Here is a 15,959-nt window from a genome sequence, read left to right as displayed (position 1 = left end):
CCTCTATAGTTCTCATGTAGTCTAACTCTGGCAGCTCTTCATATTTTCCCACAGGCTGTGGATTAGTGATATTAGTGAATTAATTGCAGCAATTAAGTCAAGCTTTTGACAAATTATTCACTTTAGTTTAAGCATCATGTTTACTATTGACATGCAATAAAAATGGCAAAACATTTTCTGCTATAAATCTGCCTTGACATCTCTACCTGTTTTCAGATAAATCAGCTAAACCAAATCAGTATTTTCCACTAATACATTTAGTATAGTGAACGTTCCTGGTGGTGATTGTAAACTCCCAACAGAATTTAAAAACTATTTATAAATTGAAGGTACAGAGGGCACACAAAACAAAGAATGTATGTTTGTGATATATTATTAACGTCTAAAGTTGTTTCCCACAAAATATAAAATATGGTTTCTGGAAAATAATTTCATGGCCATCACTGACCTAATGCTAAATCTGAAAAAAATAAACATGTTGGTTAAGCATACAGATTTAAACTTTGTAGATATAAATTGTTTTATGGGACATATCATATCATATCATATCATGCATATCACAAAATTATAGAGTAAGAAGGGGCCAGTTAAACTACTGAGGCCCAAACCTCTGCTCAGTGCACAAATCCAAATTAAGGCAACCCCAATATGGCTGTTCATGAAGCAAAGGGAAACCATCTCCCTCAGTCATTGGTTCCACTGTCATAGATCTGGTTTATGGCTAGAATCAACTAGAAATATGACATAACTTCACTCATACTCTTCTACACATACTGTGTGAGGATAGTGACACTGATGAATGGGTATGGTTGCTGAGGTTCTATGCCTAGCAGTGTCTCGCACTACCAACAAAGTGTTTTGGATATTTCTGAGGCTGTTGTGGATTATAGAGGCCTTTTTTCCTGTGTTTTGGGCATACTATTTATGGTGACCCTGAGGTTAGAGTGGGATCAACACCACAGTTCTTATACATAATTTGGGTATTCTTTGGCTTAATGCCCATGTTCTTGACAGTATTTGTAGCATTGGACTAGAAGTGATGCAATTACAACTATATTTCAGATATATTATTATTTATTATTTGTTTATTTTCTATCCAGCCTTTATTATTGTTATAAATAACTCAAGGCAGCGAACATACCTAATACTCCTTCCTCCTCCTATTTTCCCCACAACAGCAACCCTGTGAGGTGAGTTGGGCTGAGAGAAAGTGGCTGGCCCAAGGTCACCCAGCCGGCTTTCATGCCTAAGGCGGGATTAGAATTCACAGACTCCTGATTTAAGTGACAATATTCTGTGTATTGTATTGCCCATGTTGCTACTGCCTTGAGCAGATCAGTTTGCAGCCTTTGTGAAAAGAAGGACCAAATGCATCTTTGCAAATATGCTGAAGTCTTTTCCCAGTGGATGGCAGACTTTAAAAAACAGATCTGAATATGTTGCAAATAATGTAGTTATGACCTGTGGATACCCAATACATCTAGATTGGAGTGGATACATGGCAAATATTTTGCATGAAAAGGAAAAGTAGTATCTACCCAGCAGCCTACCAGTCATTTGTGTGCTAAGCTTAACATCTGTTGTAAGGCTTGCATTTCAAATTGGTTAAACTAAATATTGCCTAATATTTCTGCAGCCTATATTTCTAAATGAGGTTTTGGTAAAACTGCCTACGGATCCTTCTGGGGATGAGCCCATCTTCCATATCTCACATATTGATCGAGTCTACACCCTTCGTGCTGAAAGTATAAATGAAAGGTAAAATACCATTGTATTAGCACTGAGCATTACTGGACTTTGAATGGTCTCTTTTTTGTTCTATTACACAAATATGCAACAGATACTTTGTTTCAGTGTCTTCCAGCATCCAGTGTTATTAACCCTTAACTTTGCATTTCCCATTTTTTACTTTACAGCAACTATATTTATATGCTTATATGCTCAGTAACAACTTTGGTCAGGAAGTAGTTTTAACTGGGAAAAGAAGTGCAAAAAGATGGAATGGACCCTCACTCTCCCTGCATTGTCAACCCGCTCTGTTGCCGTTTATTTTTCATGGAGAAGATCTTATGCATAGATCTTTCATATCACACCCAGTTTGGCCTTAAGAAAAAGAGCTAAAATAGGTTCATGCTTCCATGCAATCAGATTTGCTTACCTGATGCCCTTCATAACAATGGGTAACTTTGTTTCCACCTTCTCTTTCTGAAGGACAGCTTGGGTTCAGAAAATCAAAGCTGCTTCTGAACTTTACATAGAAACAGAGAAGAAGAAGAGGGAAAAAGCATACTTAGGTACTGCACTGGGGGTACAGTTTTAAGTTTTCCCCAAAATAACAGAAGAATATTATAATGAATCTTGCCTGTTCTTGCCACAGTCCGATCCCAAAGGGCAACAGGTATTGGAAGGTTAATGGTGAACATTGTTGAAGGTATTGAACTGAAACCCTGCAGATCTCATGGTAAGAACATGATTTGTTCTTTTTTTTCCCTCACAGTGTGAGAGAGGGCACCTCTTGGGGTTATTTAATCTGCTTAACGTAAAACAATTTGTCAGAAAAAAACAATGTTTGAAAAATGTCATTTGAATCATCTTATGTAGATTAGTGTCTTGACCACTAAGGAGGGAAGGGGGCAGAGCTATCAGCCTGATAATACACGTTTTTTGGTAGCTTCTGCCTGTTTAATTATATTAATAGATTTTTAGCCATTTTGACTGGATTTTTATCCTGAATTCAACTTACACTATTTTGGATAAGACCATTAGAGAATACTAGACTGGAAGTTAAAACAAAAAAATCTGGAAGGCAGCAGTGGGAAACCACTTCTATATGGTTGCCAAAATCCTGCATGTGTCCATGTACTTACCAGGAGCTGAGCTTGAGTGAGAGCATCTTTACTTTTACCTTTACCTATCTAGACTAGCACAGCCTATATAGTTTTAAATAAAGTTAGTAGCTTTCACATGTTTCACAGGTCAGCCCACCTATTTTTGGCAGTTTCAGGCAGACAGATAAGCTGCAGTTTTATTGATTCCTGCTTCCTCCCATCCCCAGGGAAAGGAATTCACTGCCTGGGCCATTTGGGTTTAGTACTTGTGGTTAGTTAATACGTGGCTTGCAAGTGGCAAGTCACACACAACAGGATTAACTTTGAGTAATGCCAGATTCATTTTACAGCATTCATACACTCCAACAGCTAGATGAATTGTTCTTGTTTAAACACAAATGATGATGTATGACTGACTTTTCTGAGTCTTGTGGAAGGAATAGAACTAAATTAATAAATTCATGGATGCACATATGTAATCAGTGCTATGCCATCTATCTGAATTCTATTAGGAAAGAGTAACCCGTATTGTGAAGTGACGATGGGCTCACAGTGTCATATCACCAAGACTATACAGGACACTCTCAATCCCAAGTGGAATTCTAACTGTCAGTTTTTTATCAAAGATTTGGAACAGGATGTGCTGTGCATAACAGTGTTTGAGAGAGATCAGTTCTCTCCTGATGGTAAGTGGCACTGCTCATTTTTCAGCTTAGTTTTGTGTTCAGAGCAACTCCCCTAAGCCTCTGTGGTTAGTGGGGTTGTGTTCTTATGACAGTGTGCATGCATGGGAGGTTAGCAAGTTCCTTATTCTTACAGCACTCCTTGTCAATAATTGAAAATACACTCTTGAATAGCAGGGATCTTCCAGTGAAGCGAATGAGACAATACAAATAGTTGCAACTGAAAGGGAAGTTAACTGGTCTATGTTCATGCACAGTTCTTTGCTTTGTGGCATTTTCTTAGAAATAAAATATATACTGTACCCAAGATGTGCTTCCATTTTTCAGCTTGACCCCAATATTCACTTTGGTTATAATCATGTATGTTTCCGATTTCAGATTTCTTGGGTCGAACAGAAATCCGTGTGGCTGATATTAAGAAAGACCAGGGCTCAAAGGGACCGGTTACTAAGTGTCTTCTCCTGCATGAAGTCCCAACAGGAGAGATAGTTGTCCGACTTGATCTGCAGCTGTTTGATGAGCCTTAAAAAGGAGAATGTGAGAGGTTTCTACAAAATAGCTTGGTCCTTTTGTAAGAGATACATCACTTGCCTTGCAGATATTATGACACAACTCTTAATAGCCAGATTAATTTTTGAGAATACTGAATTCCAAATTGTGAGAAAAATGTTATCTTTCATTTTATTTTTGTTCTGGTATTTTCTGTGGAACTTCTGCTGCAGTATTCAGGATTTCTAGAATAACAGAGCTTAGTCTGTGTTCTGACAAGGCAGAGAATACTTTGCACTTTTCCTGGTTCCTGGAGCATGCTGTGTCGAGAGGGTGTCCTAATATGATATTTTGGGCTTTCTAATGATTCCCCTAGAAGTGTTGTGCCTATTGCCCCTCAGAGTAGTATATAAACAAATTGTGAATATATTTATATAAAAGTATCTATAACATGAATGCATTCTTGCCATGTAAGATATTTGGATTTCTTTTAGGAAGTTCATGATATTTGAATGTTTTCAAAAAACAAGAGGAAAGAAATGTTGAAGTGACAGGCACCTGTAGCCTGGAATGTTTTCAAGAGCTGAGCTGAAGGCTGCTTTTTCATAGTATTTGTTAAGCAGATATTTTGTAGATTAAGAACTACATTGTTGGCCCAGGATGCAGTAATTTAAAACCCTTCCCTTTAGCAGGCAACTTTTAAGTGGACCTGAAACCTGCTGCCTCCCATATGCGTTAGGCCTTTCACCGAATGGATTAATCGCTATCCATGCATCAGTGTTCCTGTGCTAACAGTTTCACTTTAGTTGTAAAGGATTTTTGATCCAATTAGCAAAGGCTTGCCTGAGTCTTGCGGTGTGTTTGCTGTACCTTGCAATTTTATTATTAAATTGCTGCTGGGGGATTAACCTAATGGCAAGGAAAAGTTGTTCTAGTCCACAAAAGCTGTTATTCTCCATGAAGACAAAACTAAAATATTCACACAGGACAGTTTACTACACTGCATTGTGGCTCAAATGAATTGATACCATGGTTTTGAAATTACTGTGGCAATATATTGTAGCTCATCAAGAATGTTAGTTGCAGATTTACCCCTTTCAAACATTGGATGTGCTGAGACTTTGCAAAGTGAGCGAACTCAGGCAAAAGAACCTGCTATCCTGCAAATGTAAGGATTCACTGCCGTACTGCAATTCAAATAGGAAAACCTTGATTCAGCAGGGTGCTTGGAAATCATTTGAACAAAAGCCTATGAGCTTAAGAACTTGGATGAACTTGACACATTGACAGAATTTGGAAAGTATGTTTATTTCAGTACAAGCGCATTCTCTATTTTCAGTTATTCCATTTGATACCCAAGGATCATGATTAAATGGGGATTTTTGTAGATTTTCAGAATGGGAGGTGTTAATGGTTCTGTTAGCACGTCAGTGTTCTCGTGAGTTGTGTTGGCTTTGCTGTTCTTTGCATGTTGTTTTGGTATCAGTTTCCATGTTTCCTGTGGAGATGAGTGTTCTTTAGCACAGCAAATCTTTATTATTTCCATTAGGAAATTAGGATAGCTTTATACTTGATAGGTATATGAGGTCTGGTAATAAATGTAAATTGTGCTTGAAACTGTGTATTATTATTTCCAAGGAGGCCACTGTATTATTTTCAGTAGTCATTTTTTTAAAATCCTGTATGTTGGAAAAACAACAAAGTTTACATTTCATACTTTTAAGAATTGGTTTACTATTTATTTATTGAAGATAGTGTAGAATTTTGTATCAGAAATGACATACTTATGTATTTTTTTGACCAGAGAAACACACTTTAGTTAGAAACTTTAAACTGACCAAGTTTTAGACTATGTTTAACTTAACAGGCATGCAGTTATTTAGCACTGACTGGTTGAAAACACAATAAAAAAATCAGTTAAGTTTTTATTTTTCAATGTTGTTTGAAATGTTTGAATTAAAATATGTAAATAGTACAAATCTCACACTTTCCTTTTTTCTGTATCAGTACATTTTATTAAATATAATGTATATGAAAATAATACATTATGTAGAGGAAAAAAAGGAAATCCTTTCGTGCTGGAAAAATATTAAATGTCATTGTTCTAACTTACTTTGGCCATGCTTGAATTCAAAAAGTGTTAACAGAGCTGGTTGTTCATTTTCTTTTCATAGATTTAAAAAATGTTTAGAGAAATCTTATTGGACAATAAAAATAGCAGGTGCAAGAGCTCCAGTGTCAAAACAAATTAGTTGCATATTCTTAGGAGAGGACAGGAAGCCAACAACCTGAAGAAGAATAGAGAAGCCACTCACAGGACCTCACGTAATAAGTGGCCCTGACAATAAAACTTTGCCAAGTTTGGATAAATCATTTATTTATCCATGTTAAAAGATCAAAGATATCAAGGGAAAATTCAACTCTAAAGATTTAATATATACGTATTATGGATGAATGCAAAATTTAACTGAGCTATGAAGCAAAGGTCATATTTCAGCATATAAATCATTCTCGTTACTCAATCAGTACTCCTAATGGTCCTATAAAGATATACTCCTCTAGTTCTGTCACCATTTGACCAACTCATTGCTGTCAGCACCTTGCTGACATTAGTTGATCTCAAAAGCAATACTTTCAGCATGTGTTGAAAACAGTTTGAATAAAAGAACTAAAACAAATGAACAAAAAAAAAACCCTGACAAATGCCTGTCTGATGCCCTCTTCTTGATTTAATTGGGCTATTTAATATGAGATTGATTCCTTTTGATTCTGGCCTCAAATCTACTATAATGCAATCCTGATAGATCTCTTAATATCAAATGCAATCCTGAATCTCCAAGGAGTTCCTCCTCTGACAAATATAGTATTGCATGTATTATGTGGCCACAGAGGAATTCACAAAGAGCCAACTGGAATTTAATCTTCCTGTGATATATCTGCTTGAAATTAAATCCAATGGAGTTCAGTGGAATTTGTTTTCAAGTATTCTTGCAGAAGACTATGGCCTTCAATGTAAGATGAAAGGAACAATCCCTGCCATTAGTGGCTAGCAACTAGCCCATGTTTTGTATTAATTAGGAAACAGCAAAAACAAAGAGAGATCACCACTAGCCATTAATTTGTTAGGGTTCCACTCTATAAGTTTTATAAACATGGGAGGGTAGGCTCTTCACCATCAGATGACAAAATAAGATTGCAACACCAATAACACTACATTTCCAATTTCACAATTGGTAGTTCCCAGAAGCACGCTTTTGAAAAAAGAATTATTTTTAAAATAGCAGCTACGCTGTGGTACATCTTAAACAAGACAAAGACACACATATTCATCAATGTCAAAGTACTATCAAATCTAATATTAAAGTACTATAAACACAACCAACTATTTTAAGGATAAACATTTTTTATTGTTTCCATTATAGACCCTACTAGTTTTTAATGAAAATGCATGACTGGATGGACATTAAACAACTTCTCTCATGATCCTACTCAGTTTTTGAATTTTGGTCTTCGTAGACATGTCAATGTATTTATCTCCAATGCTGACAATCATTCCACCCAAGATTGATGGATCAGACTAGAAAAAAAAAGGCAAGATCCTTAATTAGATAGGACACTACTACAATATATACTCCTGCTGTGTCTGCAGTTAAATTTGAGAAATCAGTACTACCAAATTTATGACAGAAGAGATGTCAAACAATCTTGACAGTTCTTCTGAAATCTTTAATAACATTTATGACTGGACATTGGTAGTTTTTAGCAAAAAGGGATTATATAATTCTATCTATATCTATCATTTACCATCCCCCTCCCCCCTCCCTATCATCCATCCATCCATCTTTAGGACTGCCAAAGATATATCTCTGAGACTGATTTCTTCCAATTATCTCTAATTGATCAGTAAGATCAAGCAGAAGTTCCTTTGCGTCCCTTAAGGTAAGGAATGTCACTTCAGGGACCTTGAATATGGCGCTTTTTAACTATTGGTGATTCTTCAGAACAACATTGTCCTAGAAATCCAATATGGCACCACCTTTATTGAACTTTCAAAAGACATTAAAACCAGCTTTTCCAGCAGTCCAGCTGTATAATTATTAACTTTATTTTACAAAATAGGGTATGTTGGCTGCTCAGAGTTGGTGATGACTGGAATGGCATATAACCCGTATAAACAAATAAATAATAAAAATGACTTGACTATGTAAGGGAGCAGGACTGGAATGGTTAGTATATGTACCTGATAGTGAATACACATGAATTTTATTTCTAATTATTGTTCTGTGAACAAGGTCTTAAAGCAACTTTCCCCAAGTATGGGAATTCTGGGAGCTGAACTCCACACATCTGGAAGGCACTTAAGTTGGAAAGATTAAGAAGCCCAACATCTAAAGAAACTTCAAAATTAGTGGGCCAAGGAATTGGTAATCAATTCTGCTTGTTAGTTTAAGGCTGGCTACAAATATTCTTTTGTCACTTGTAAAAATGGTTTGTCCTATGGCCTAGGGTAAGACTCAATCATTTATTACTCAATTTGTATCAGTTACTTTCGGAAAAGCAAAACATGGAAAAGGTTTCAAGGACAGATAAAGGAATACTAATGAGGATCACAGAGTTAACCCATCTTCCCACCTTACTTCTAGATTGCTAGGAAAGGCTTTTGCTTTAGAGAACATTTATATAACTTGCATCAATACCTTAACTTCCAGTTTTAGAGTTTCTCCTTTGGCTAGAAAACCACTCAAAGTTGTTTTCAATTCAGTAAGACTGGCCTCATCCAAGGACTAAAATATTAGGCAAATAGAGAGAACTTTAAAAACTGACAGATAGCATCCAATTCTAAACATATAAGTAAGATGAATGTGTGGCATCTTTTTACTTAGAAACAGAACTGGGTAGCTTGTTATGCATAGAATCCTGACTTGATTAGTTAAAAACATTTTATTGTTTTGACTGTTAATTGAAATTCTCCATTCAGTAAATGTAATGCACAAATGACATTTTAATCTTTTTTTAAAGATTAAAAAGTATCTTAAAAAGTATTTTAAGATATGTAAGACATTAGCAAACATAATGCATGAACTATATTACACTATACTATACCACACTGCTATACCATATACCATATACTACACTACTAATATACTATACTAAACTATACCATAACTTAAGAAACTCTTTTGGGAATCCCAATGCTACAAATAACGGGGAGGAATAGGAAACTCTCTGTCCCCTTTTCTTTCTACTTCTTCTTTTCTCCTTTCTTTCTACCAAAAACAAGAAAAGGATATATAGCATGACTGAATTTATTAGAAAACACACATTGCTAACAGTAATGTAAAACTCTGAAAAACACTACAAAAAGGAATAGCAAAAGGTAAAGCACTTATTCATTTACTACCCAACAATCAGGAGGAGTTTGGTAGCACCGTTTCAGATTAAAAAATTTATTAAAGGGCATAAGCTTTTGTGACCAGAGCTAACTTAGCAATGGAGTGATTAAATTGATGCAGGATTTAAATCTGGATGTGGAGGGGGGACAGGTTGGTTAAGGGGATGCAGGTTACATGTGGAACAGATTACAACTACATTATTAGTTAACAATTATAATGTGTTAAAACCCGTTGTGTTTGTTGAGATCTTTGAGACAGCCAGAAATATTTTGATGGATGTATTCAGCAGTCCCTCATTCAATCGTGTTGATTCTTTGTTCCAAAATAGCTACTTTGACATCTGTCATAGAGTGTCCTTGAAGATTACAATTGTTGTATTAGTTTGTCCTTCTTTTGTGTTCTGATGTCAAACTTGTGCCCATTAATTCTTTTGTGCAAAGTCTGGCCTGTTAGTCCTAGGTAGAACCTAGAAGGACTTTGCTGGCAGATGATGGCATATATCACATTACAGGAAGATCATGTGAAGGTGCCTCTAAGCTTGTGTGTGAAGTTGTTGGTGTGATAGTACAGTTGATGTAAATGTGAAGGCAAACTGGACATCTGGCTTTGTGTTTCTTGTTGCTTGTGAGAATCTGCTTCAGACTGGGTAGTTGCCTGTATGGAAGCATGGACCTGCCACTTAGCCCCTGAGAAAGTGAAGTGTTGTTGTCCAGTATGGCTGTGATTTATTAATAATGAATTTGAGTGACTTGAGCTGTGAGCTATAGGTGACAATCAGTGGGGTTCTATTTGCAGTCTGTCTTTTAGTAAGTCTTCTCTAGGAATCTATTTGTCTATTAATCTTTTTGGATGTTTAGTTCAATCTCCTGAATGCCTGGTTTAATTCCACCAGTTGAGCAAGTGGATTTAACAAATGCAGTTGCAGCACAAAGCCTAGCTACAGACAATAGATTTGGAGGTGTGTTCTGGATGGAAACTGGAAGCATTTAAGTATGCATTGAGAAATTCAGTTTATATGCCTGCCCATCTCACTTACATAACTCTGGGTGGCTCACATTAAAACAGCAAAAAAACAAACTTGTATAAATAACATTGAAAATAATAAACCAAAAATGTAAAAGCATGGGAGAGTGCCAACAGTTCACAGACAATACAGCCATCTTGCAGGCTCGCAGTGTCCATGGGATCACCAGGCCTGATGGCACAACCTTGTCTTCAGGGGCTTCCTAAAGGCCAACAAGGTTGGGGCCAATCTAGCCTTGGGGGGATGATATTCTAGAGGGCGGGTGCTATGGCAGGAAAGTGTTTCCACCTGGGTCCCGTCAGATGGAATTCCTTCATAGGAGTTATACTCATTTTCAGTGGGTGTAACCATGGTATTTCCTCCACCCCCAATTCCTAATTCTCGGTGACCCATCTATAACTATTAAATATAGTTAATAGAAGTATAATAGTCTGTATGCCACTTGCTTACCTGAGCAGTAGTTACAGAGCACAACACCTCTCCACGGTAGGCACTCATAATCTTACCAAATGCAGAAATTACACCTGAAGTGTAAGGCAACCGACTGTTTTCAGCAAGCGTTTCTTGAAAAACAAAAATATAAGGAATTACTAGTAGTACTTAAGGACATTCAAACGTTATTAGAATTACAAAGACATTGACAAATTACCAAGGAAAGTTTTTTTCATTCTGAAGTATTTTACAGATTATTTATTTAAAACTGATTTGTAGAGTTCAGTCCAGTTTATTATAGACCCTATACATGTACTTACTGACAAAATTGATAGTGATAGGAGACAGTTTCTCTTTAAGTAAAGCATCATTCACAACCTGTTGTTTTACTTTGGCCTTTACATAAGGATTCATGACAATGCCAGATAATTTAGGCTCCTTCATTACTGCCTAGAATTATAACAAAAAAAAAAGTAGATCTTGGTCAAAATATTTGCTTCTAGTTGTGACATAAGTTCCATTTATCAAAATATGCTCAGTGGCATTATATTGTTTAATGATATTAGCATTCACAATACTATTGACAAAATAATATTAATCTCCTGATTAATCCTGTACATAGTTACTCAAAAGCTGTTTCCATTAGCTTCCCATCCTTAATAAATGTATTTCGGATTGTAACTTATATCAGTAGAACTTTATAAATGTTGCACGTTATTTGTAGTGGAAATTTCATTCAAAAAGTTATTGGAAACATTTTAAATCCATAATAAATTGACTTTTTAAAATAAGTGAATAGAAAACATAGTTTAGTATTTTTATAACCTGTATGAAAACCAAAGAATGGAGGATTTCAGTTTATTAAAGACAAACATACTTTTTACATCTATTTCAACATTCTTTGGTTCTGCTACTCTTAACTGCACCAAGAGATGACAAGGTCACAATAACTTAAAAACAACTTTTTTCTGCTTTCAGTATGAAAGAAACCTCCAGCCTATTGCACGTGGCTACAAAGATCACTTCGTTTTAACAACAATGTCTGAACATCAAATACTGCTGTAGTCAAGTACCTACCAGGAAAACAGAAAGGTAGTCCTATACAGTATCAGTGATCCCAGGCAAAAATACATACTTCATGAGAATTTATTTTTCCATTCGTGTTGTACGAAATCTCTACCACCAGTCCATTTCAAATGCTGAATGTTCATTCATTCATTCATTCAACTTAGGTACCATCCGAATCCCATTAACTCTGGGTGGCTCCCAGAATAAAAGACAAAATAGTATCTGTTGTATGTCAAGTACTCTTCTATTTATCTTTATTTAGCTTTGATTTTCTCTATCATAATTAGGGGTTTCTAGTTGAACTAGAAGAATTAAGCACATATTTTTAGTATTTCCTACAGAAAATACTTAAAAACTAACTTTTCTGGTTCTATAATAAACTGGGGGAGTAGGGTTTATTTTTTGCCTAACTAACAAGAAAATTAAAAAAAAACGTTCCTCAAATACCCATGAACATCAACATCTTTAGCAGAAATAGGTACCGAGATTTGCAAAAGTTATGCAAAATGTTATTACCAACACCCGAGTCAGTTCTTTTTCTATTTGATCCAACTTCTTCTGCTTAGAAGCAGCAGAGTAGAGTGCGGTGGCATATCGGCCTTCTAACCCATATATTTGAACTGGGGGCTGCAGGGGGAAAAGCAACACAATTATCAGTAATACTACTATACATCATAAATGATCCTGGGCAATTTACAACAGTTGCCTAAACACACTGCAACTAATTCTACTGAAACAGATGGGATATAAAGATTTTAATCCTGCTATAAAAAAAATCATATGTATCTCTGATGTATGGATGTATGTTAATTTACCTCATGGCGGCAGCAGCTGTTCTCAGACTGAAGAAACACCCACTGAAAAGTGTGATATCCAGGTTCCCCATGATCAAAGCAGAGGTGTGACTTCTAAGTGGGCTTTGGTTCTTGCTCCCTCAGGAGAGCCACATATTTCCTTGCTGTCCACTTATCTAGTTCTTTCCCCATCTCTTTAACAGACATCTATCTTTCTCTCCTACCAGCTTTAGTCTTGATGCTCCTTTTTTTCCTGTCATTTTATTAAAACATTCTGCTTCATCTCTTTCTTGAATGCACATTATCTGTAAACCTTAATTGGGAATAAAATTAGGCGGAACCCAGCAGGATTTATTTCTGAGAAAATTTGTTTACAATTCATTGTATATTACCAAAATATATAATTAAAGTGCTCTTCATAAGTGAATGGTGCTAAATCCTATCTTCTCACTACTTAAATTACAACACTTCAATAGTAAAGTGCTTATTCCTTTGAGTAAAAAACTTCACTATTAAAAGCTATGGTCCAATTTAGCAATACTTTGTGTTAAACAGATTTACCTGTACTAGCTTGGATGCTGGCCTAACCAGAGAGGTACTGAAGTGCCGCACCTACAAGAAGAAAATTACTATTAATTTTTTTAAAAAGGAAAAAACAAAGAAAGCTATTATATAATCTGACTATTTAAAAACTCACATTAATAAAAAAAACTGAATGTACTTCTAAACCAATTAAGTATTAGGTCACCTTGTAATACATTTCTGTAGATTTTAACCTAATGGAGCTTCCCGAAGAATACAAATATGGCTTTTTTTTTTTACTGCCCATAGGAGTTAGTTCGGCAACCATCAGTTGAACAAGGCATGCATTCAACATTACAGCAATATTAATTCAGCAAATAGAGCAATATAATATTAATTCTTAATTAATATGATCAATTAATTAATTAATATTAATTCTCAATGTCATTCAGTATTGTATATTTTTGTAGAATGCTACTTCCAGAGCTGTGCCCACTTTGATGATGATTTGGAAGATAAGCCCAAGGCCTTGGATAAGCATCGCGCTGTTATTCATTAAAGCAGCTCCTCTTTTTTAGGTTTCCACATTAATCCAAAAAACACGGTACACCGAGGCTCTTAACACTTTTTTCAGGCTCACAAAAAATGTCTCCCGTGGACAATTTTATGGGTTTGAATTTAAAATAGGTGAGAGCCGATATAGACAAGAGCACACTCCTACACTTACCTGCATAGAAGTATATGCCACTGAGTTCAAATGAACTTACTCCCAGGTAGAGAGTTGGCAATTTAAGAGAGATTTTGTGCCAAATTATACTCTACAGCGATGGAGAATACCAAAGTTATCTTGACATAAGTTATTGGTGGCTACCTTATTCTGATATTCCTCTGGAAATACAAAGTCTGGCTGAGTATTTTTCTCTAACACTAAATAGGCTCCTAGATAATATCAGTGATGTATGTTTGGATGTATATTGCTATTTATACATGTCTTAAGTTAGTATTAATCACTAAATGCTAAAGGCATGCTAAAACTAAAAGTTTCATATTGCTTATATGGTCAAACTCAACACTCCATGCTATGGTATGTACAGCATCATAAGCAAAAAAGAAGAAAAAAAGGATCACATCAAAGGATGACACTGAAAGCAGGCAATTAAAAGATTTCCGGCAGTCCTGGTGGAAAATGAGCAAATGGAGAGACAATGGAGATAGTTTTCTCTGCTACTGGCCCATTAGCATACATATTAGAGCTAATTATTTTTGTATTAAACATTTTGTCTCAGTTGTTCATACTGGCCAGTAGAATATCTAAATTTAAAACATTCTTCTCCACCAGAAAGAGGCATTCCCAAAAGAGGTACAACCTGCAGGTGTAGTTATGAACCTACTTCTGTCCAAGCTTTTCTCTCACTTAGCTCTCCAATTTTAATCCCCAATGAAAGGTTTGTTTGTTTCTAAGTATCAGTAACAGCATTTATCTATGTGGTTGCTAGACAATGTCTTGATGGCACATAATCGTCACTCGAGAGCAGTTGAAGTGTAACCACATAGTGAGTTTCCCTTCACTAGATGTGTTTTCAGAGAGGCTGGATAGCCACCTTGGATTTCTGCAGTGTGTGTGTGTGTGTGTGTTTGTGTGTGTGTGTGTGTGTGTGTACTCAAAAGGCAGACCGGGAAATTTCGGGAATTTCTTTCAACCAAGCATTTATCATGCTGTCTTTCCCTTTTGGAAGAAAGAAGCGTTACTAGTCGCGTCCCTGGCATTTTATACATACATACATAGCCGCCCATCTCACAAAACGTGACATGGTACCAACACTGCTTGATAGGGCACTCTCGCCGAGCGCCTCAGGGAGACTGTGGGTTCCCAAGCCATACGCTACCATGAGCAAACCAGGGGCTGAGTTCGCACAAGGCGGCAGGCAAAAATGCGGCTGGCTGTTTGGGTTTCATCCAAAAATTGCTCTAGCATGCGGCGGTTCTTAAGTTCCAAAAGGAGGATTTTGCAACAAATCTGGCAGTGAAAATGGGAAATTGCTTGCTCAGAGCATCTCCTTTACACCTTCATATCAATCAGTCCTAATTTTTAAGCCAGCTCCGTAGTTTCCCTATCTTCGGGATCCAGTTTGAACCTGAGATCTGACTCTTCCTTCCTGAACCCTCACAGGAACGGGAGAAATGTCCCTGGAATGAGGAGAAGACCACAAACGCAGGACAACCCTCTTTTTCTCCACGAAACATACCACTTACCTTCAGACCCAACCCTGCCGCCGCCATCTCCTTCTCTAGGTCACACCAACCTTCCTGGCCTGGCAACAGGAAGCGCGCGCAAGGACCGACGCACAACTACGGCTTTCTGGGAGTTGTAGTTTCTGAGGGGTGGTTCATTTCTCAGATTACGGAGAGGCGAATTACATACTGAGGAAGGAGAGACCTTGCGTAGTTCCAGGGGTCAAAGAAAGTCTTAACAAGGGATCGGAGCAGGGAAAGCAAAGTCTTTGTTTTGCATTACTTTAAAAATGTAGAAGAGCCATGGGTTAGATTTATGCTAACCGATCGTATTATTTACATAATTTATTATCTATTGTGCAGAAAGATGGCTGTTTTATCAAATAGTATTCTTATTTCTCCTATTTTATGTATTTATACCTTTCCGGTTTTAGATAATTATCAACATCAAATGTATTCATACTATATACTTATGTAAGGCTAATTGAACGGTG

General features: G+C 36.5%; 2 protein-coding genes across 8 annotated transcripts in view; one reads left to right on the top strand and one right to left on the bottom strand.

The window, feature by feature from the left end:
- Positions 1-6,108, top strand: part of ITSN1 (intersectin 1) — a 126,295-nt gene extending 120,187 nt beyond the window's left edge. For 3 of the 7 annotated variants that reach the window (XM_063305391.1, XM_063305392.1, XM_063305394.1), the window contains 6 exons: positions 1,637-1,758; positions 2,212-2,294; positions 2,378-2,461; positions 3,341-3,514; positions 3,890-4,048; positions 5,087-6,108. In XM_063305391.1, coding sequence (XP_063161461.1) covers positions 1,637-1,758; positions 2,212-2,294; positions 2,378-2,461; positions 3,341-3,514; positions 3,890-4,038 — 612 coding nt within the window. In that variant the 3' untranslated portion in view covers positions 4,039-4,048; positions 5,087-6,108. Of the gene's footprint in view, positions 1-1,636; positions 1,759-2,211; positions 2,295-2,377; positions 2,462-3,340; positions 3,515-3,889; positions 4,049-5,086 lie in introns of those variants that run through there. The other 4 variants (XM_063305393.1, XM_063305396.1, XM_063305395.1 and 1 more) reach the window with 4 other exon arrangements.
- ATP5PO (ATP synthase peripheral stalk subunit OSCP) lies at positions 5,293-15,589 on the bottom strand. Its single transcript, XM_063305403.1, has 8 exons — positions 15,487-15,589; positions 13,273-13,323; positions 12,434-12,544; positions 11,170-11,299; positions 10,868-10,980; positions 8,698-8,784; positions 7,425-7,577; positions 5,293-5,498 (listed from the first exon to the last, which is right to left on the bottom strand). The coding sequence occupies exons 1-7, from the start codon at positions 15,511-15,513 to the stop codon at positions 7,464-7,466; spliced, it is 633 nt and encodes a 210-aa protein (XP_063161473.1). The 5' UTR covers positions 15,514-15,589; the 3' UTR covers positions 5,293-5,498; positions 7,425-7,463.
- Between the last annotated feature and the right edge of the window lie 370 nt (positions 15,590-15,959).

The sequence above is a fragment of the Candoia aspera genome, chromosome 5, assembly GCF_035149785.1.
Source record: "Candoia aspera isolate rCanAsp1 chromosome 5, rCanAsp1.hap2, whole genome shotgun sequence".
Classification (NCBI taxonomy): domain Eukaryota; kingdom Metazoa; phylum Chordata; class Lepidosauria; order Squamata; family Boidae; genus Candoia; species Candoia aspera.
This window is presented reverse-complemented; position numbering and strand designations above follow the sequence as displayed.